Raw genomic sequence first — 22,923 nt, forward strand, 5'->3', positions numbered from 1 at the left:
GCACTATGTTTTTATAATAAAGTAAGTTAGAGAAAAGAATGTTATTAAGAAATCAAGAGTTGTGGGTGCCTGGGTGGCTCAGGGGATTAAAGCCTCTGCCTTCGGCTCAGGTCATGATTCCGGGGTCCTGGGATTGAGCCCCGCATCGGGCTCTCTGCTGGGTGGGGAGCCTGCTTCCTCCTCTCTCTCTGCCTGCCTCTCTGCCTACTTGTGATCTCTCTATCTGTCAAATAAATAAATAAATAATCTTTAAAAAAAAAAAAAGAAATCAAGAGTTGGAGGCTCAACTGACTGAGCCATCCAGATGCCCCAGATATAGTTTATTTATTTATTTTTAAAAGATTTTATTTATTTATTTGACAGACAGAGATCACAAGTAAGCAGAGAGGCAGGCAGAGAGAGAGGGGGTGGGGGGAGCAGGCTCTCTGCTGACAGAGAGCCAATGCGGGGCTTGATCCCAGGACCCTGAGATCATGACCTAAGCCGAAGGCAGAGGCTGTAACCCACTGAGCCACCCAGGTGCCCCTCACTCCAGGTATAGTTTAATGCTCTTTCTATTCTATCATGGGCAATTTGCTTGAATTCTCTGAGCCTCACTTTCCAATTACAGCTGCTACTAAAGATCTATGAGCGAGAATATCCCCAACATCAGAAAAGCTGACCACTTTTTGGAAAGTCTAGAATATATATGGTAGTACTACTTTGAAGAAGAAACTATTCTCCTTTGAATAATGACACTATTGGGACTGCAATAGTTTGAAATTATCCTTAGAAATATTGTGTTACTTGAAAAGTGAGTATGAGACTAGAAAAATGATGTTATCATTAGGAATCCATTTAGGATGGCTATTCCTTCTGTATTTTACTTAAGGCTAAATGATTATACCACCAGATTACAGGGCACAACCTGCTGTAGCATCAGGGCCCACATGTGCCTCTTTTTTGTTGATAAGTTACTCGGCTGTCACTAGGATGTGATGGTGTCTCAGGAAGGTCAGATCCGTGGCACAGGGACTCAAGCCAGGCAGCTGTGTAGATTCAATGTCCTGATGGGGGAAGTGACATGTTTCTCCTGTCTTGAACATTTAAAATTTAAAAATCTAGAGTTGCCTGGGTGGCTTAGTTGGTTAAGCATCTGCCTTCGGCTCAGGTCATGATCCCAGTGTCCTGGGATCGAGTCCTGCATCAGGCTCCTTGCTCAATGGGAAGCCTGCTTCTTCCTCTCACACTACCATTCCCTCTGCTTGTGCTCTCTCTCTCTCTCTGGCAAATAAGTAAAATCTTCGTAAAAAATAAAATTTAAACATTTAGAATTATGAAAGCAGTGAATGGGTATAAATATTTTCCAACGATTTTTAAAACCCACTGATGTATTCGATGTAATCTATATGTATGACAGCTGGATTTATAGACTACCTTTCCAGAAGCCTATGTGACCATGAGGCCATCTGGAATATATAAAAGCTTAAAGAAATTTTATTTTATTATTATTTTTATTATTTTTTTAAAAAAGATTTTATTTATTTATTTGACAAAGAGACAGAGAGGAAACACAAGCAGGGGGAGTGTGAGAGGGAGAAGCAGGCTCCCCACTGAGCAGGAGCCCAATGCAGGGCTCAATCCCAGGACCCTGAGATCATGACCCGAGCTGAAGGCAGACACCCAACAACTGAGCCACCCTAGTGCCCCAAGAAATTTTAAATATTATATTGCTTATTGTAAAAAAAGTAAGGGGAGGCAAGTCAAAATTTCAGCAAAAAGGCACCAAATATTTTCCTGGGAGTTGGGATAGTGAGTATCATTGGACATATCAGCTAGCACAGGTGGGCATACATGTTCTTGCAGGATTCTTTCAAGTAAGGAAATGTACAGTGGGCAGATGTGGGGATCCCCCATGCCAGAGTTCCCCGATTACCACCCTGCCCTGCTCTCAGGGCCTTGCTATGGTTCTTGCCTTTGCTCTTCAAGAATGCAGTTAGAGTAAAGAGCTCTATTTTGTTGGTAGGGACAAAGCAAGAGCCATGGTCCTATTTCAGGGTCTCACTTTGGTAGATTAGAGATGCTTCAGTTCTCAGCCTACCGTGTTTGGCTAGCCACCATCATTACCACTCTCCTCTTCATCACCACAGTCACCATCCCCATCACCACTACCCTCACTACCAACCTCTTCCTCATCACCACTGTCACCATCACCATCCTCATCACCACTACCTTAACCACCACCACCCTCACCACTGCTACCACCATTTGTAGCTGCACTGCTAGTAGCATTAATTTTTACCTTGGTGATCACAATGTCTTCCAGACTAGCTTCTTTACTTCTAACCATTCATCCTCTCTCATCTTTTCTCTATTTTTTCCATACGAATTATTTCACATCAAAGTTCTGATCATATCTCTTGCCTGTTTAAAAGCTGAGGTTTCAATTAATCTTTAATCAATCCCATCCCTAACAAATGAAGTCCAGTCTCCTGGGCCTGGCATGCAAAGCTATGCATTAACAAGTATATCCAGGGAGGAGCACCTGGGTGGCTTAGTAGGTTAAGCGTCTGCCTTCGGCTCAGGTCATGATCCCAGGGTCCTGGGATCGAGCCCAGTATCAGGCTCTCTGTTCAGATGAGGGCCTGCTTTTCCTTCTCTCTCTTCCCCGTTCCCCTGCTCATGTTCTCTCTCTCACTCACTCTGCTCTCTCTCAAATAAATAAATAAATAAATATTTTAAAAAATGTTTATATCCAAGGCAGGGCAAGTGATTTTGTACTGTTCATCAATGAGTAACTTGGATAATCTGGTCCAGTGTTCTGCTCAATAGGTACTAGCTGAATTAACTGTATAGTAGTTATTTTTTTTAATAGAAATTTAAATTCAGAGTTCTTACACTTCATTTAAAAAATATCTTTCTTGTGCTCCCAGAGGAAGTCAGCCCCTGTGGTATCTTTGGTTCCTCTCATGGCCCCCCAAAAGCTGCAGGATCAGGTCCTCCAAGAGTCCCAGGTCTTCTTAATCCCCGATCTTAGGTAAAACAGCCATCTCCCACACTCTGAGACCTTTGGGGGGATAGACTGAGTATTTTGGACATAGAATTAATTTGCCTTTATGGAGTCTTAATCCCTGGTCCAACATACTGGTTCTTAGAAGTGGCTTTTGTCTCATTGCCAAGATATAATATTTACCTGGGACCCAGCTGAGATAAGTAGGACGTATCTCCCTTCTTGTCCCTGGGTCTCTGTCTTGATGACCTGCTCAATACTTCTACTCTTATGATCAGACAGTGCTATGGTTTTTGCCAGTGACGTCTACCATGTCCTTCTGTCCCACAAGCATCTTTATCACCTCATCTGTCAACTTCCCGATGGCAAGTGTGCTGGTGCTGACTGACTACTGGTGAATTTCTGGTGTCCTTTATCCTTCCCTAGTAGTTGTTGAACATGTGTAGCATGTAGATCAGGCTGACCCATCAGTGGTTTACTCCTTTCATGCCCTGTGTCCACTAACCCTTATGTAGGTAATGGCCCGTAGCCATGGTGCTCACCTGGCTGATGGTGCTCATGGCTCGCATGTAGCTCTCATTCCTAGAGCGGAACTTTGGTGACGTGAGCAGGCCAGCAGGGTCAAGGCTGTCCAAGCTTCGGTTGATGGAGACTTCACTTACAGCCCTCAGGTAACTATGACTCCGGATCTGGAGTTTGGGGGAGTGTTCATTGGAAATCCTGAAAGGGAATAAGAGAAGGGGCACATTTAGTCATAGTCCAAGATGTAAGCAGTAATAAGATGTGGGTGCACTACCATTGATGTGGCACCCTAAATACTGGGATGAAAAATATAGATGGCTTCCTATGATATTAGACTCCCCCATGGTGTCTCAGAAGGAAAAAGTTCTGGCAGGAAATCATTAAGTTCTGATGACCTTAGAGAGCAATTAAAATTCTCTTCAGCCCATGAAGTAATTTCGCCATTCACATTTTCTCAGGCGTCTGGAGGAGGGAGATAATAGCTTTGACCCCGTGCCCCAGAATCCTTCCTATGTGGTCTATAAGCTTTTTCTTTTACCCACTTCCTTTCTGTGGCCATCTTTTTGTTTTCGGACTATCTAGTAACAGCCAATGGGTATACATCTGTAACCGTGTCAGTATCTCTACCAATCCTTCTCTCTTCTACTTGTCTGTCTAATCTTTGTATCATTTAGTTGAGATTGAATTTAGTAAACACAACTTCAGTTTTAGCCATTAACAATGCATACATCTTTAAATCTTGATATGTAAAGAAAGTCTTTACACACTTTGTACTCTGTATTTTCTTTCAAGATACATTTTAAAATTATAAAAGTAGGAAAGGCTCATTGCCAAGCTACACAGGAGTGCATAAAGCAGAAAGTGGGTCTCTCTCTCCACCCCTGTTTCTGCCACAGAATTCTACACCCTTAAAAGAACTACCTGTGTAGCAGTCTGGTGTATATCTTTCCTGTCTTTCTCTCTCTCTTTCTTTCTTTCTTTTTTTTTTTTTTTTAAGATTTTATTTATTTATTTATGTATTTGAAAGAGAGAGAGAGGGAGAGAAAGTGAGAGCATGAGCAGGGGCAGGGGACAAACAGACTCCCTGCTAAGTAGGCAGCCCAATGTGGGGCTTGATCCCAGGACCCTGGGATCATGACCTTAGCCAAAGGCGGTTGCTTAACTGACTGAGCCACGAGGTGCCCACGTTCCTGCCTTTCTATAGATATATAACCAATTTATTTTCAGTAATTTTTCAAGCTTGCTTTCACATGGGATTCAGGGTGAGTTTTCTTTCATTGGTAAATTTCTTTTATTTTTGCTGAAATGTTGCTTCCAGCAAAAGTTAAAGCTGATAAGAAAGATGTATGCCCAGTATTATTGCTATTATTTGTCATTCTGGAGATCAAAACCAATGAATTAGAAAATAAAAAGATACAGGGAATATAAATATTCTGAAGTAAGAGATAAGTTTCATGTATTCACATTATATAATTATCTAGAAGATAAAAAAACTAAGAAGTGGGGCACCTGGGTGGCTCAGTGAGTTAAGCCTCTGCCTTCGGCTCAGGTCATGATCTCAGGGTCCTGGGATCGAGTCCCGCATCAGGCTCTCTGCTCTTTGGGGAGCCTGCTTCCCTTCCTCTCTCTGCCTGCCTCTCTGCCTACTTGTGATCTCTGTCTGTCAAGTAAATAAATAAAATCTTAAAAAAAAAAAAAAAGAACTGAGACGCTATCGGAATGCATAAGAGAGATCCACAGGATAGCTAGATACAGGGTTAAAAAATACAAAAATTAATAGCTTTTCTATATACTGCCACCACCAAATAGAAATTTTAATTTTAAAAAATCCTATTTAAAATGGTAAATGTTATAAAATAAGTACAAATCATAAGAAAATGCAACAGGATTTTATAAAGAAAACTATAAAACTTTGTGGAAGGCAATAAACAAGGCCTAAATAGATGTAAATTTTTTTTTTTTAAGATTTTATATATTTATTAGAGAAGGACACAGTGAGAGAGGGAACACAAGCAGGGGGAGTGGGAAAGGGAGAGGGAGAGGAAAAGCAGGCTTCCTGCTCAACAGGGAGCCCGATGCAGGGCTGGATCTCAGGACTCTGGAATCATGACCTTAGTTGAAGGCAGCTGCTTAACGGACTGAGCCACTCGGGCATGCCATGGGCCTAAATAGATGTAAAGGAAGATAATTTTCCTTGGTGGAAGTAATATTGTAAGAAAAAATTAAAATTTTCCTAAATTAAGCTACAAATCTAATGTCATTGTAATAAAAATTCTCGTCTTTTTTTTTTTTTTTGAGTGTAACAAGTTCATCTTAAGTTTCTTTGAGGTTCATAGCAGCATTATTCATAAGAGCCAAAAGGTAGGGCAACCCAAATGTCTGTCAGCTGAGGAATGGGTAAAATGTGATATATCCATACGGGGGAATATTAGTTGGCCGTGAGGAAGTGTTTAGAACTGATATATGCGACGACATGGATGAATTTTGTAAACATCATGGTAAGTAGAAGAGGCCAGTTATGGATTATATGATTCTACTTATATAAAGTTCCAGAATAAAAAATTTCTAAATACAGAAGGTAGGTTAGTGGCTGCCTAGACTGGGATGTCTAGGAGGAGGAGGAAGATGGCAAGGCTGGGGGTTGATATCTAAAAGGTATGATCTTTTTCTTTGGGGTGGCGAAAAACACTCTAAAATGGATTGTGGTGGCGGTTGCACAAATCTGAATATGCTAGAGACCATTGCATCGCACATGGTCAATGTGTAAAGCAATGAGTAAATTGTTTGCTATGTACATTATAGATCCATAAAGCTGTTTTAAAAATTATATGAGGCCTCAAAATAATCAGATTTCCTAACGGAAGGCGTTCAGAGAATAGACTGTGATCGGCACAGTGAGAGAAGGAACGCCAGGGAAGGGGTTGCAATATGGTGATAATTTAAAGAACTAGTGATAGGACTGAGTTAAGTAGCTGCTGAACTTCAGAAGATGGGTTTAAGAGCCCATGTGAAGATTAAACACGGAAGATGAGTAAGAGTAGGGGGTCTAAAACCAGCCAGAAAATAAAAATAAATTAAACAGGAGATAAATATCCTATCAGATCTCAAATATACTTTATAATGACAAAGAGGAAAACAGCGTGGTATAGCGAAAGAAAAGACAAATCTGTGTAATAAAGTAAGGACTCCAGGGGCGCCTGGGTGGCTCAGTGGGTTAAGCTGCTGCCTTCGACTCAGGTCATGATCTCAGGGTCCTGGGATCGAGTCCTGCATCGGGCTCTCCGCTCAGCAGGGAGCCTGCTTCCCTCTCTCTCTCTCTCTGCCTGCCTCTCTGTCTACTTGTAATCTCTCTCTGTCAAATAAATAAATAAAATCTTAAAAAAAAAAAGTTAAAAAAAATATAAAGTAAGGACTCCAGAAACAGAACCGAGTGTCTATCTAAACTTACTATCTTGCAAAGGTGGCAATTTAAATAAGCAGAGGAGAGATAAGTTACTTAGTAATGGTGTTAGATGAGCTGTGAGTCCACATGGGGAAAAAAAAAAAAGGATTCCTACTATCCATATTATTAAAAGATTAAAAATCAAGAGCCCTAGTGTGGGGCTCGATCCCAGGACCCTGGGGATCATAGCTTAGCCAAAGGCAGATGCTCAACCAACTGAGCCACCCAGGCATCCCTGAATTATTTTTTTTAAAGTTTTTATTTTTAAGTAATTTTTACATGCATTTTTGGCCTCAAACGTACAACCCCGAGATCAAGAGTCGTGTGCTCTAAGCTAACTAGGCGCCCCGTATAATCCTTAATGTCTATACCTAAAAACTTTTTAAAATTATCAGGATTTTATGGAAATAAACTATAAGACCTTATGGAAGACAATGAAGTAAGCCTAAGAAATGAAAAGAAAGTGGTGGAAAAAGATTTTTAGAAACAGAATGTTGGGGTGCCTGGATGGCTCAGTGGGTTAAGCCTTCAACTCAGGTCGTGATCTTGGGATCCTGGGATTGAGCCCCACATCCGGCTCTCTGCTGTCAGGGAGCTTGCTTCCTCTTCTCTCTCTGCCTGCCTCTCTGCCCACTTGTGATCTCTCTGTCAAATAAATAAATGAAATCTTAAAAAAAAGAAAAAAGAAACAGGATATTGAAATTAAAAGCCATTAAAAAAAAGATGGATAAGAATCTACTTAAGAATAGTACTATATAAAAATTTAAAACTTTTGTTCAAAAAAGGCAGTATAAGCAAAGTTAAGAATAATAGTCACTGGGTAGGAAACATATTTGCATTATCACACGAGATAATGAAGAGGGTTCACCCCTGTAACATTTAAAGTGGACTTAGCAAATTAAAGAATAATGCAAATAACTCAAAAAATGGACAGAGATTCAGTAAATTAGAGAAATGTTGATAAATATAAACACCATTTGCACATCAGATCCAGGCACACCCAGGTCCACGTCTGCAGATGGCAAAGATAATCTCCAAAATCCAAATGTCCTCTTTGCAGTGTATAAGAGTGCACTCATTCTTGAGGTTTGTATGGAATTACTTAAACACAATAGTCAAGTAAGACTCAGTAATACCAAAGCCTGGGAATTTGATGAGCAGCTACCAAAGGAACTAAATTAAAACAGATCTAGAATTTAACCATGAAAGTTAACCTCCTACATCATTATTGTAAAAGGGAAACTGTTCTCTATGGATCCTACAAGTAGCTATCAAACATTGGCTATTTGTTCTGCCAACTCAGATAAATATTTGCCATGTGTTATGTGCTATTATGATAATTCACAAGGGGTTACTTTAGAAACACTCATGGCACCAATCCCAACCAACCAAATAACCAACCAACCAACTGAAGAATTTATTTCCCCCTTAAGATTTCTTTTAAGGGGGCACCTGGATGGCTCAGTGGTTAAGTGTCTGCCTTTGGCTCAGGTCATGATCCCAGGGGCCTGGGGTTGAGCCCCACGTTGAGCTCCCTGCTCAGTGGGAAAGCCTCCTTCTCTCTCTCCCACTCCCACTCTCTCAATGTCTCTCTTTCTGTCAAACAAAATCTTTAAAAAAAAAAAAAAAAAGATCTCTTTTAAGAAAAGAGAGACTTAGGGGCACCTGGGGGGCTCAGTGGGTTAAAGCCTCTGCCTTCAGCTCAGGTCATGATCTCAGGGTCCTGGGATCCAGTCCCGCATTGGGCTCTCTGCTAGGCAGGGAGCCTGCTTCCCCTGTCTGTCTCACCCTGCCTCTCTGACTAGTTTCGATCTCTGTTAAATAAATAAATAAAATTTAAAAAAAGAAAAAAAAAGGCTTAGCTGGAAACATTTATAAGCTAAAGTTCACTTCCCCTTAGATTTTGAGAATTAGAGGACAAATGTGTTTCTTTGGCTCTTTTGTTACATGACCCCAGGCGATGATATTGCCACCATAAATGATGATACTGTGCCAAATAGTTATGGGGGCAGCAATGGGGGTGGTGACTGTTTCATAAATGGTGTATATTCAAAAGAAGAAGCGAAAGTCCAGTGCTTTGAAAAATGAGTGCCTACCGGCTGAGATGGGGAAATGAGGCATCATTGCAACAATCATTCAGCCTGGTCACTTGTTATGAAATCAGGCATAATTCCCAAATTTCTAAGTGAAAAATCACTCAGAAAGGATTGAATAGTTCTTCTTTGGTGAGTCATTTCTGATAAAACAACACATACTTTAATCATACGCTAAATATAAGGAAATGAATTCTTATCTTGTCTGCTTAGTGGAGCCCACAGCTCTCAGTATAAAATGCCCAGTATAGATACGTGCTGCTGGTGTAGAAACACTAAAGAAATGGCAGGAAATAGTGTACTGATTACTTCATTTCACCTTAAAAGAAAGGTGATTTGCCAAGGAGAAAGGGCATGTGCATATTCAGAAATATTAGTTCTCATGTTAGATGAATTATTTTTCCATGCTGGCCTATTCACATGACATGCATCTCTACTTTTCTCCCTAAATAGGCCCAGTTAATGTTTTGTGGCTTATCAGAATTGAGATTTTGGCCTGGTTGAGTTTTACTCATTGTCATGTCCTTTAAGTGCACGCAAAGAGGGGCACCTGGGTGCCTCAGTTGGTTAAGCGTCTGTGGTTCAGGTCACGATCCCAGGGCCCTGGGATCGAGTCCTGCATTGGGCTCCTTGCTCAGAGGGGAGTCTGCTTCTCTCTCTCCCTCTGCTGCTCCCCCTGCTTGTGCTCTCTCTTTCTCAAATAAACAAAAATCTTAAAAATGCACACAAAGATAGGACACCCTTACGTTGGTCATGTACACAAGCTTGGCCCAGTATCAGTAAAGTTGCCAAAGAAGAGAAAATGCAATAATACTCAGACTGCAAAGTTTTAAACCAGTGTCCTTGAAGTGAAAATGATTAACTTTGTAATAGAGTACTGAAAGTATAACTTCATCAGATGAATTAAACTCTAGGGATGTGATGGGCAGCATAGTGATCATAGCTAATCATGGGGTGCAGTGTGCTTGAAATGTGCAAAGAGAGTAGATCTTTTTAAAAAAAATTGAGATAGAAGATTGACCTACTAGTTTCAGATATATGACATAATGATTCACTGGGAGTATTGCTAAATGATCACCCTAATAACTCGAGTTAGTATCTAGCACCACATGATTGTTTCTTGTGATGAGAAGTTCTAAGATTTACTCTCAATACCTTTTTTATAAAAGATTTTATTTATTTATTTGACAGACAGAGATCATAAGTAGGCAGAGCAGCAGACAGAGAGAGAGGAGGAAGCAGGCTCCCCACTGAGCAGAGAACCCAATGTGGGGCTCGATGCCAAGACCCTGGGATCATGACCTGAGCCGAAAGCAGAGGCTTTAACCCACTGAGCCACCCAGGCACCCCTCAACATATTTTTTTTAAAAGATTTTATTTATGTATTTGACAGAGAGACAGAACAAGAGGGAAGGGCAGAGGGAGAAGCAGGCTCCCCACGGAGCAGGGAGCCCAATGTGGGACTCAATTCCAGGACCCTGGGATCCTGACCTGAGCCAAAGGCAGACGCTTAACTGACTGAGCCACCCAGATGCCAACACTTTCAAATATATAGTATTGTTACCTATGGTCTCCATGCTGTACATTACATCCACAGGACTTCTTCATTTTATAAACTGGAAGCTTGTACCTTTGGACACCCTTCATTCATTTCTCCTACCCCCAGCCATTGCCTTTGGCAACCACCAACCTGTTTTCTGTATTTATAAGCTCAGTTTTTGTTTGTTTAGAGTCTCCATGTAAGGGAGATCATATGGTATTTGTCTGAGAGTATATCTTAAGTGGTCTTACGCCTCAGCTGCTGGCAACCACCATTCTACTTTATGTATCTCGGAGTTTGGCTACTGTAGGTCGATCTTATACAAGTGAAATTATATAGTATTTGCCCAGCTTGTTTCACTTAGTATAAGGTCTTCATGGTTCATCCATAATGCAGCTGAATCCTTTAAGGCTGATTAAGTTTCCCCTGTATGTCTAGATTACATTTTGTTGATTCCCTCATCTACTCACAGACACTTGGGTTCCTTCCACTTTTTGCTAGTGTGAATAAAGTAGCTGTGAACACGGGTGTACAAATATCTGTTTGAGTTCCTGCTTCTGGTTCTTGGCGGAAGTTAAAAAATCTCTCTTTAACAGAAGTACTTAATCTTCCCTATTTCATTTCTTGGCAATTAAACTCCCAACAAATTTGGGCATCAACATAATAAAAAGAAACTGTCACTTACTGCCTCCCTCTGGAAAGGTATACTATTGATCATTCAGGGTTAGTTTTAAGCACACTAAATAATAAGAGTAGTATTTCAGGGACTATTATTGCTGTAGTTGAAAAGGGAAAAAGGATACTTCTGTTATTTGGTGGAAAGTACAGTAAAAATGTGAGTATAATTTTACTGCTCTAGTATTTACAAAACAGTGATATAATTAAAACTTGATACAGTATTATTATTATTTTTAAAAGATTTTATTTATTTATTTGACAGACAGAGATCACAAGTAGGCAGAGCAGCAGGCAGAGAGAGAGGGGGAAGCAGGCTTCTTGCTGAGCAGAGAGCCCGATGTGGGGCTCGATCTCAGGACCCTGAGATCATGACCTGAGCCGAAGACTTAACCCACTGAGCCACCCAGGCGCCCCTTGATACAGTATTATGAGAACAAACTGCATTGAAATAATTAAGACATCCAAAAAAGTAATTCCATAAGCACTTAGAGATTGCAGAAAGGCTGTTGCCAATAGTGTCCGTTTATGAACCAGTAAGGAAAGACATAATGTCATCACTAAGAAAGCTGTGATGATAGTTTAACTGCACTTGTTAGTGGAAAGCCCATGGTGGTGACGCTTAGGAGGGGAGGTGGGGGATAGTGACCTAAATGCTGCTTTGAGCTGACCTACAGTGTTTCCTTCAATTTAAAAAGTCTCAGGGCAGAGCAGATCTACTTCCATAGATGTAAGTTGACATTGACAAATTGGAGCAGTTAAAACCCGTGTAAAAGAGTTTTGATAGATTTTTCACAAAGGGCTTCATAGTCTGACTTCACTTTGGGAAGAGCAAAAAGCAACCAAAGACAGACTGTTAAATAATTCTTATAATGTTGGTTTTCTTCTAATCTCCTTTGTCAAATGCTCTGTGTCTACACTCACTACCGGCATGCCAAAAGGTCACAAAGAAGACATCTCTTCCATGTAATAGTCCTCGGTTGTTTTGAATACAGTTTTCCATCCCTACTAAGCCTTCTCTTCTCTAGCTGACATGCCCCCTTTATCTTGTCCTCTTATGTCAAGACTTCAGGCTGTCCATTACCTTGATGACTTATCTCTAAAGGTGGTCCGATTTGTTAGTTTCTCTTTGACAGCAAAACACCCAGAACCAAACTCAAACTTCCAAATGTGGGCTGACAAGTGCAGAATACAGAATGGCTATAATCATTTATTTTATAGAAAATCCTTCTATGATATCGCCTGCGAGAGCTCTGGATTGTTTGGCCTCTAAGCACACTCCTAATTTCTGGTAAGCTCCCTTTGGACAATGTTTAGATCTTCATGTCAATTGATGTTAAGTCATTCCAATTTTTGACACTTTAGTTTGTATTAAAATGAAATCAAAGGGGGTGGCTGGGTGGCTCAGGTCATGATCCTAGGGGCCTAGGATGGAGCCCTGCAACAGGCTCCCTGCTCAGTGGGAAGGTGCTTCTTCCCTTCCTACTGCCCCTGCTTGTGTTCTCTCTCTCTCTCAAGTAAATAAATGAACTCTTTTAAAAAATAAGTTGACGGGGCACCTGGGTGGCTCGGTGGGTTAAAGCGTCTACTCAGGTCCTGGGATTGAGCCCTCCATTGGGCTCTCTGCTCCGTGGAGCCTGCCTCTCTGCCTACTTGTGATCTCTGTCTGTCAAAGAAATAAATAAAATCTTTAAAAAAAAATAAAAAAAAATTGAAATCAAAGATTAATCCTGTTCTTGCCAGTTAGGTGTCACCAGCATATGAGATAACAGAAGCAAAGCTAGCAATACCCCAAATCAGTGAGTATTACAAGGTCCTATGCATGTAAGGGCTTTACCTACAATATCTTACCTATTACAGCAATATTCTATATTATTATAATAATTGTGAAGCCTTATCACCTCTATTTTACAAATAAGGAAGCAGAGGCTAACAAGTTTGTAAACTCCAAAACAAAGGCTAGATCTGTAAATCTTCTATAGTCTTAATCTTCTCGTACCTTCCCCATAATGATGCCACCTATTTGCTTACCCAGTTACTTGTCAAGTTATTGCCTGGGATTGGGTGAATCAGTGATCTTCCAAGATGACTCAATTCATCAATAATATAGTTTTTGCTCTAAGGTTATTTCACACATTTCCCTACCACTCAGCCCACATTTCTCTGATGTTTGTGTATTTTTATATTTTTTCTGACTTTTATTCTTTCATGCAAGCCTATAGTGATCTACTGTTTCAAGTACTATTCTAAATGCAATTATATTCCTCTGATGTGTCTGTCTCAAGCATTTCAAAGAGGGAGCTATAAGTAGTTTTATATATGCCTTGTTAGTAAATCTTGGTAGTTCTTATTTTCTAAATCATCACAAACCATCTGTTTAAAAATTCTTTCTGGAATGTTTCCAAGGACTCACATTAGATTAACTATTTGTAACTTCTGGAATCTTCTTTTTTGAAAATTGAGATAGTATTTTTTTTTCTGGTACTTTTTCTATGGTCCCTAAAATATTACCAGTTGTGGTTCTACAATTAGATCTGAGTTCCTTCAGATCGAAACTAAGTTTTCCTGGCTTTCCAGGTTTTCTTATGTGTGGCAGTTACCTGGTTTTGGTCTACATAAAAATATGGCCAACGATGTAAGCCCAACCCAGAACCAAAATGTTGACAATCTTGTGTTAGTCTCAGGTGTTTCACATAAGTGATTCAGCAGTTATATACATTACACAGTGCTGACCACAATAAGTATAGTTACCATTTGCTACTGTACAGTGTTATTACAATATTAATGACTATATTTCCTATGCTTTACTTCTCATCCCCATGGCTTATATTTATTTCATAACTGGAGATTTGTTCCTCTTAATCCACTTCACTTCTATTTTGCCCACCCCCTTACCCCATCTCTGCCCCTCTGCCACGACCAGTTCGTTCTCTGTATTTATGAGTCTAAGACAGAACACTTATTTTATTTTTTCTTTTCAAATTTTTATTTAAATTCTAATTAGTTAACATATGGTGCAATTTTGGTTTCAGGAGTAGAATTCAGTGATTTATCACTTATATACAATACCCAGTACTCATCATGACAAGTGCCTTCTTAATCCCTATCACACCTCTAGCCTCCCCCTCCCCCCGCCCATCTTCCTCTATCAACCCTCAGTTTGTTCTCTGTGATTGAGTCTCCGGTTTGTTTCCCTTTCTCTTTTTAGTTCCTGCCCTCACCCCAATACTTTCCTCTTTTTGTTTCTTAAATTCCACATATGAGTGAAATTATATGGTATTTATCTTTCTTTATTTCTATATTTAATTCAAACCACTAAAATGATACCATTAAATTGTGATAAACTGTAATTCCTAAGTCTACCATTAAAAAAGCTACATCAAAAAGACATATTCAAAAACACTACAGATAAATCCAAATAGAATTTCAAAAAATATTCAAGTTTCCCATAAGAAAGCAGGAAGAAAGCCCAGAGAAACAAAAAACAGAACAAACAGAAAACAAAAAAATCTAATGGGAGGCTTAAACCGTAAGATGATAGTCATTAAATATATAGTCTCAATGCATCAATTAAAAGACAGAGATTTGCAGACTGGATTTAAAAACATGGCGCAGCTATTAATTGTCTCCCAGAAACTCACTTCAAGTATAATGATGTAAATAAGTTGAAAATAAAAGGATAGAAAAAATTGTATTGTGTAAATAGACAATGAAAAACAGAAGTGGCTCTATTAACATCAGATAAAGAAATTTTATTACTAAAGGTTATTGGTAAAGAAAAATACCCAGAAGAGGACATTACATAATAACTAAAGAATTAATCCATTAAGAACACAAAGCAATCTTAAATATCTCAAAACAAATGAAGCAAAAACTGATAGAATGGGAAGAGATAGAAAATCCATAATTATAGTTGGAGACTTCAACAACCACTTCTCCACAATTGTTAGAGCAACTAGACAGAAAATAAAGGAGGATCTAGAAGAGCTCCAAACTGTATCAACCAGTAGAATCAAAGAGCATTTAAAGAGCTTAAACTTAAAGAGTATTCTCAAACTTAAAGAACATTCTACCCAAGAACAGCAGAATACACATTCTTTCCAAGTACCCATAGAAAATATGTAAAGAAAGACCATATTCTGGGCCATAAAGTGAAGCCTCAACCAATTTAAAAGAATTGAAATAATATACAATGTGTACAGCTAAGATTATATTTAATAGCAAAAGACTGAATTTTTTCCTCTAAGATTATGAACAAGGGAAGGATGTTCAATCTCACACTTATTTAGCATAGTGCTGGAAGTTCTAGTCAGTGTAGTAAGGAAATTAAAAGCATACAAATTGGAAAGGAAGAAATAAAACTGTTCTTATTTGCAGTTGACATAATTGCCAACATAGAGAATCCCAAGGAATCTAAAAATAAATAAATAATAAAATAAAAAGAATCCTGAACTAAGAAGTAAATTCAGCCAAGTAATGGAAAATAAGATCAACATATAAAAATAATTGTATTTTAAAATACTAGAATGAACACATGGACACCAAAATTAGAAATATAATACCATTTACAACTGTTTAAAAAAAATTCAATGCTTAGGTGTAAGTCTAACCAAGCATCAAGACTTGTGTACTAAAATCTACGCAATGCCAATGAAAGAAGATTAAAAAAAAAATCAAAGAAGGGGCGACTGGGTGGCTCAGTGGGTTAAAGCCTCTGCCTTCAGCTCAGGTCATGATCCCAGGATGCTGGGATCGAGCCCCACATCAGGCTTTCTGCTTAGTGGAGAGGTGTTTACCTATCTCTCTGCCTACCTCTCTATGTACTTGAGATCTCTGTCAAATAAATAAATAAAATTTTAAAAACAAAAAAAAAGAAAGTTAAAAAAAAATCAAAGAAGATTAGATCAGTGGAGATGCTCATAGTAAAAATGTACATTCTCTCCAAATTGACATGTAGGTTTAATGCATTTCCTATCAAAATTCCATGTTTTTAGAGATAGACAAGATTATTTAAAAATGTACAGGGAAAGTTAGAGGAACTAGAATAGCTAAAATGGTATTTTTAAAGATTTTATTTATAGAGAGAAAGTGTTCGCACACGTGGGGTGAAGTAGGGGTGAGAGAGAGGCAGGGAGAGGGACAAGCAGAGTCTGTGTTGAGCGCCAAGCCCAAAATGGTGCTCAATTCCACAACCCTGAGATCATGACCTGAGCTGAAGTGAAGAGTTAGATGCTTAACTGACTGAGGTAGTTTATAATAGCTAGACTCTTCTTCTGAATATTGCTCCATGCCTAAACAGATGCCCCTAAAATAATTTTGAGGAATAAGGTAGGATTCACTCTTTTCAGTATCTTTCTACTTATTTATATATTTTCATGTTACTCAATTTAAAGACTTTCTGTATAGCTTCAGTAATCAAGACTGTTTGGTACTGGTTGGGGGATAGACATGTAGATCAATGGCACAAAGTGGGGAATCTAGAAATAAACCCACACATATATGCCCAAGTGATTATCGCAATTGCAAGAGCAATTTAATGGAGGAAAGATAGCCTTTTCCAAATGGAGCTGGAGTAACTGGACCTTTATAGGTGAACCCCAAACAAAAATAAAATGTTAGACTAAGTCTCATGCCTTATTAAAAAATAAGTCAAAATGGATCATAGTCTTAAATAAAAAATATGGAAAAAACAGAGAAAATCTTTGGGATTCTAAGTTGGGCAAGGTGTTCTTAGATTTGACATTAACAGAATAATGCATAAGGAGAAAACTTTATAAATTGGATGTTATCAAAATTAAAAGCGTTGGCTCTTTGACTCTATGAAGAAGATGAAAAGATAAGTTAGGTACGAGAAGATTTTAAATATCACATATCTGATGAAGGACTCATAGCTGCTATAAACAGAGTACTCTTGAAATTCAACAGAAAAAAAGTCTAATTAGAAAACAGGCAAAAGGCCTGAAAAGACATTTTACAAATAAGCACACGAAAGGACGATGAACATCATTAACCATTAGGGAACGCAAATAAAATCCACAACGAGCTAGTTCTACATACCTCTCAGAATGGCTAAATTAAAAATATAACGACAGCAAATGTTGATGGGATTTAGAGAACCAGAATCCCTCATACATTGCTGGTAAGAATGTAAAATGGTGCAGCCACTCTAAAAAGTGTGGCTGTTTCTTACAAAATGAAACCACAACTACCTATGACCCAGGAACTGTATTCCTGGGAATTTATCTTTGAGAAACTAAGCCTGTGTTCATCCAGAAAGCCTATATAGGAATGTTACAGCAGCTTTGTTCATCATAGTCTCTAGCTGGAAACCATCCAGTTGTGTGTCAATGGGTAAAAGATTAAACTGTGGTGCATCTATGCCATGGAACTCTACTCAGCAACAGTCTGCGAGGATCTCTGGAGAATTACGCTAAGTGAAAATAAGTAATTTTCAAAAGGTTACATGCTATATGATTCTGCTTATAGAATGTTCTTGGAATGATAAATTCATAGTGATGGAGAAGAGATTAGTGGTTGCTGGGGGTAAAGAAAGAAGTGGGGGTGGGAGGGAAGTAACGTAGCTATAAAAAGGCAACATGAGGCTATTTGTGGTGATGGAAAGCTTTTGTATCTTGGCTGTATCAGTATCTTGCTTGTGACATTATACTATAGTGTTGTAAGATATTACCAATGTGGGGGAGACTGGGTAAAAGATACATGAGATCTCTCTGTATTATTTTTACAATTACATGTGAATCTACAATTATATCAAAATGAAACTTTAATAAATAATTCCATCCCAGACAGTGAATGGATTAGAAAGAAACTGGGTTAAAAAAAAAAAAACCTAATCAATATGATCCCTCACCTAGTCTGAAGTTAGATGTTTGGAACTGAGTTTATACCTAAGAGTAAGCAGAGCCAGTTTAACCTCCAAATTTTAGAACTTCTGCCACAATAAACCAGCAACTGTTTATGGCACTGAGGGGGAAAAAAAAAAAAACACCACACTTTAAGAATGCACTCATGGCTCAAGAACATGGGTAGCTATCACTGTGTTTGAAGTTCTGGTATATTCCATTTCCCTGCCCTACGGGGTCAGCGCTGTCGTCACTGGAGAGGAAGGAAGGCAGGCAAGAGCCAAGGGAGGTGGTGGGACTCATGTTATTCTCTGAATGCAACATTTTTAGAAAAAGATTTTATTCATTTATTTGACACAGAGAGCGAGAGCGAGTGCAGAAGCAGGGGAAGAGGGAGAAGGAGAGGGAGAAGCAGGTACCCCGCTGAGCAGGAAGCCAGATCCGGACTTAATCCCAGGACACCCAAGCTGAAGGCAGACACTTAACTGACTGAGCCACTGAGGCACCCCTGAATGCAGCATTCTGGTTGTTTTCTGCTGCTCTGGGAGGCTCAGGTAGTTTGTAATGGCTAGACTCTTCTGAATATTGCCCCATGCCTTTCCAGCCCATCACTGGCTACTACAATTTTATACAGCCAGCCACCCTGATGCTTTAGTTAAGGCATAAAAAGCCTGGAGGTGACCATAGGAAAAGGCATTTAAAACACAACATTGGTGGCACCTGGGTGGCTTAGTGGGTTAAAGCCTCTGCCTTCGGCTCAGGTCATGATCCCAGGGTCCTGGGATCATGCCCCGCATCGGGTTCTCTGCTCAGCAGGAAGCCTGCTTCCTCCATTCTCTCTCTCTGCCTGTATCTCTGCCTACTTGTGATCTCTGTCAAATAAATAAATAAAATCTTAAAAAAAAATTAAAAAAACACAACATTGATGTGCCATGCAACACACATGAATGTACATTCATCAGTTATGTGTTACGTCAGCCTTGGATGTAGAAATGCACCACTTCTGAAACTTAGATCTCGAGAAAGTAACTACTCATTCATCCAAGCAAAAAGGAGAAAAGGTTTTCCAGGAAATGGGAAGAATCATTAACTTCACAGAATTCTGAGCAGAAAGTACAATCGTCCAGGATATAAGGCAGACACATATTTTAAAGCACTTGTGAGCAAAGTGGAAACATGCCCTACCAATCCATTATTGCCAGATGCAAATAGTATTGAAATGACCACAGGTGCTCTGATTAAATCAATTAGGTACAAAGTAATAATTAGGACTGTTGGCAGTCAGTAGCTTTTCCAGATACATGCTTAGATGTTGAAAAGATGACTTCTACCACGTTTTTTTTTTTTTTTTTTTTTTTAACCTTTGCACTGTGGTAAATCGTAGTAATTTCTTATGCTTTGAAGGAAAGGGAATGGAAAGATAATATTCTCCCTATTGGGGATGGTTTAACTTTTCCATAGAGAAGCACTGAACATTCAGTTATTAACACATAAAAAGGGATGAAAGCTTTTCTGGTCAAAATGTATTATGGTAGCAATATAATAGAATATACATATTCTGCTGTGAAAAATCCCAAGATTCTGATAAGCAACGTCTATGAAACAGGAAGGAGGGAGCTAGGGGATTAGACAAAACAAACAAAGCTCCTCTTTCAGAGGCTGCTGCCTGGACAGCTCAGACTTGCCTCATTTCCTTCCCTCTTCTAACCCTGAGTGCCCTTCCTCTTCTTTGGGTCCTTATTAATTGGCCTTTGTCTTTCTTCTAATGAAAAAGGCACTTATGCTCTGTCCTAATCTTTCCTGTGCCCAATAGTCTAAATGAAGGAAAGCAAGTCTGTTTCCAGGGAGATGAGCCCTGACAACGAGAAGAGTCAGTCCCGGGGAGCGCCTGCAGGGGGCGGTCGACACTGAAGAATGAACAGAGGCTCGGGCTGTCCAGGACAGTGCATCTCCTGTAGCACAGGCAGATGCAAGTCTGGAGGAAAGGTACCTTCAAGGACAAGATAATTCGCGCAGATTAAGTTGTTAAATGTTTGCCATTGGTGACGATTCTTAATCGAAGAATCAAAGGGTGTCAGAGGTCTGCGTGGATGTGGTCCTCTTTCTAAGGCTCTCCTTTTACAAATGAGGAATGGGGGTTCCCAAGAGCTCGTGGGCTGGTTAGTTAGGCGGAGCTAACTGGAATTGACCTCTATTAATAGCCTGTTCCCCTTCCACGCCTGCAGGTACCCCCCTGCCCTCCTGCCCCCTGCCGTGGGCTTTTATTTAGAGGATAAATATCTAATGCTAAAAGAACATTCCTCCCTTCTGATTACCATTTTTAGGATTTAAGCTCAAAGTAGTGAAGCTCCTTAGGGAAAACAAGAACAAATTTGAAATAAGAATTGTGAATATATTGCAAGATCTGATTATTTTAGAATAGCCATAGGCTCTAATAGTAAAGACAGTTAATAGACTATGCCCCCACCCCGGGAGCCTGGGTGGCTCAGTGGGTTAAGGCTCTGCCTTCGGCTGGGGTCATGATCTCAGGGTTCTGGGATTGAGTCGCACTTTGGGCTCTCTGCTCGGCAAGGAGCCTACTTCCTCCTCTCTCTCTCTGCTTGCCTCTCTGCCTACTTGTGATCTCTGTCTGTCAAATAAATAAAATCTTCAAAAAAAAAAATAAAATAAATAAAAATAAACTACCCTTCCACCCCTGCCACCACCCAAGAAGTATCTTCCTATTGTCTTTAAGTATATTTAGAAACAAGGAGGGTTTTTAAAAATTTGTTTTGTTTTGTTTTTTGTTTTTTGTTTGTTTGTTTCTGGTGAGCTACACATTCATATGAGCATTTTGGGAATTTTATTTTAATTTTCACCCCCCTCCTCTATTTCTGGACCCCACCCAGAACAATTAATTTAGGCTTTCAGGGTTTATCTAAAAGCAAGCTACTCAAAAATTTGGTCGTAGGACCAGCAAGGGCAACACTTGGGAGCTTGTTAGAAATGTGGACTCACCGTCCCATTTGGGCGTACTGAGTATTTGCTTTTTAACTGGATTTCCAGGTGATTCTTACCTGCCTTAAGGTCTGAAAAGAATAACTGGGAGCCTCTCTACTCCAGTGTCAAGTGGCAGAGGACTTCCGCTACTCATTCCCTGTGTTGAAGTAGGCTTCTAGTTCCTACTTGGGTGTTCCTCCCCAAAATGAATTTAAACATCGCCCATTTAAAGAAAGCATTATTCTGCTTTAAAATCAGGCTGAAAGCAAAATTCCTGGAGTAAACGAGTTCTTAATGAATTCCATAGAACTTTTTTTTATGTGAAAGAGCACGATGATACATATACAAGGAAGGTTTGAAAGTTTGAATATAAAGCTCATGGGAGCTGGAAACACACACACACACCCCAGTTTCTCAGTGGGTTTCATTCCCAGTGCTCTCTTACTCATTGGTAAGAAGTTAGGAGCTTGTGAAATTGTGATTTGTAATAACTATATATTTGCTCATCATCCCCATTTCTGGCAGAGCTTTTAAAACCCTTGGAATTTCCTAACTGGGGAGAGCAACAGAGGTGTCATTTGCTATTTTCATAAGATGACTTTTGGACCCCACCCTTGGTTGGGGGCTAGTTGCCAGGGCAACCAATCTTAGTTAGATTAGAGGGTTGGAACTTTTCAGTCCCACCAGGTCTGACCTCCAGGGAGGAGGGAGAGGCTGGAGGGTGAATCATAACTAATGGCCAGTAATTTAATCAATCATGTCTATGTATCGAAGCCTCTGTGAAAACCCCAGGGACTAGGTTTGGAGAACCGCTGTGTCAGTAAACATCTGGAGGTGTGGGGACAGTGGTGTACTCAGAAAAGGAGTGTAAGCTCTGCCCCTTCTCACATACTTTGCTCTGTGCATCTCCTCCATCTGGTTCTTCCTGAGTTATACCCTTTTATCACAAACCAGTAATCTAGTAAGTACTGTAAACTGTTTCTGAGTTCTATGAGTCTCTCCAGCAAATTAATCGAACCCAGGAAAGGAAGCAGTCATTGGAACCTCTAACCTATAGGCAGATCATCAGAAGCACAGTTGAAAACCTGGACTTATGACCTGGGTCTGAAGTGGGTGTGAGGGTAGGTTGAGGGAGTCTTGCAGGACTGATCCCTCCCCCTGAGGGATCTGATGCTATGACTGAGTAGATAGTGTCAGAATTGAGTTGAATGGTAGGACACTGTGGTCACGTTCAAAGAATTGCTCATTGGTGTGGAGAAGCCTCCCCGTCACACATGGGGATTGGGGCCAGGAATCCAAGAGAGCACCCCAAAAGGCACATGAACTCTGTCAGTTCCCAGAATATAAGAATGCTTGGTAATAAGCCTGTATTCTCGGAGACCTTATCTTCTCATTGTTTTGTTTCCTTCCTTCACCTAATATAAAACTGTGTTTCCATGTAAGAGGCACCCAATTATCCTCAACAATAGTAATAGTAGATAAATATTTACTGAGTACCCACTCTGTACAAACTATTGTCTTGGATCAAAATCTTTTCCTAATTAACTAAAATAGTTAATATTGCATTGCCATTGGGGCAAGGGGGTAGCTAGAAGAACATCTTTGATTAAGTTGTTCTGATGACCCTATTCCATACATAAAATCATATATCCCTTTACTTCACATATTTCTAGAGGATTATCAATTCTGGGGACAAATGACTTCCTAAATAATAGAGCTGTTAAGTTGAAGGATTTCTTTCTTTCTTTCTTTTTTTTTTTTTTAAAGATTTTATTTATTTATTTGACAGAGAGAGATCACAAGCAGGCAGAGAGGCAGGCAGA

The 22,923-nt window shown here is 39.6% G+C and overlaps 1 protein-coding gene across 1 annotated transcript in view; it reads right to left on the reverse strand.

Annotated features, from left to right (window-relative positions):
• The window catches only part of DLGAP1 (DLG associated protein 1), an 812,994-nt gene that overhangs the window by 118,386 nt on the left and 671,685 nt on the right, over positions 1 to 22,923 (reverse strand). The window contains exon 6 of the mRNA XM_082699052.1: positions 3,532 to 3,709. Within this exon, the coding sequence (XP_082555178.1) occupies positions 3,532 to 3,709 (178 nt within the window). The remainder of the gene's footprint in view (positions 1 to 3,531; positions 3,710 to 22,923) is intronic.

This window comes from Mustela nivalis, assembly GCF_964662115.1.
Source record: "Mustela nivalis genome assembly, chromosome: 14".
Taxonomy (NCBI): Eukaryota; Metazoa; Chordata; class Mammalia; order Carnivora; family Mustelidae; genus Mustela; species Mustela nivalis.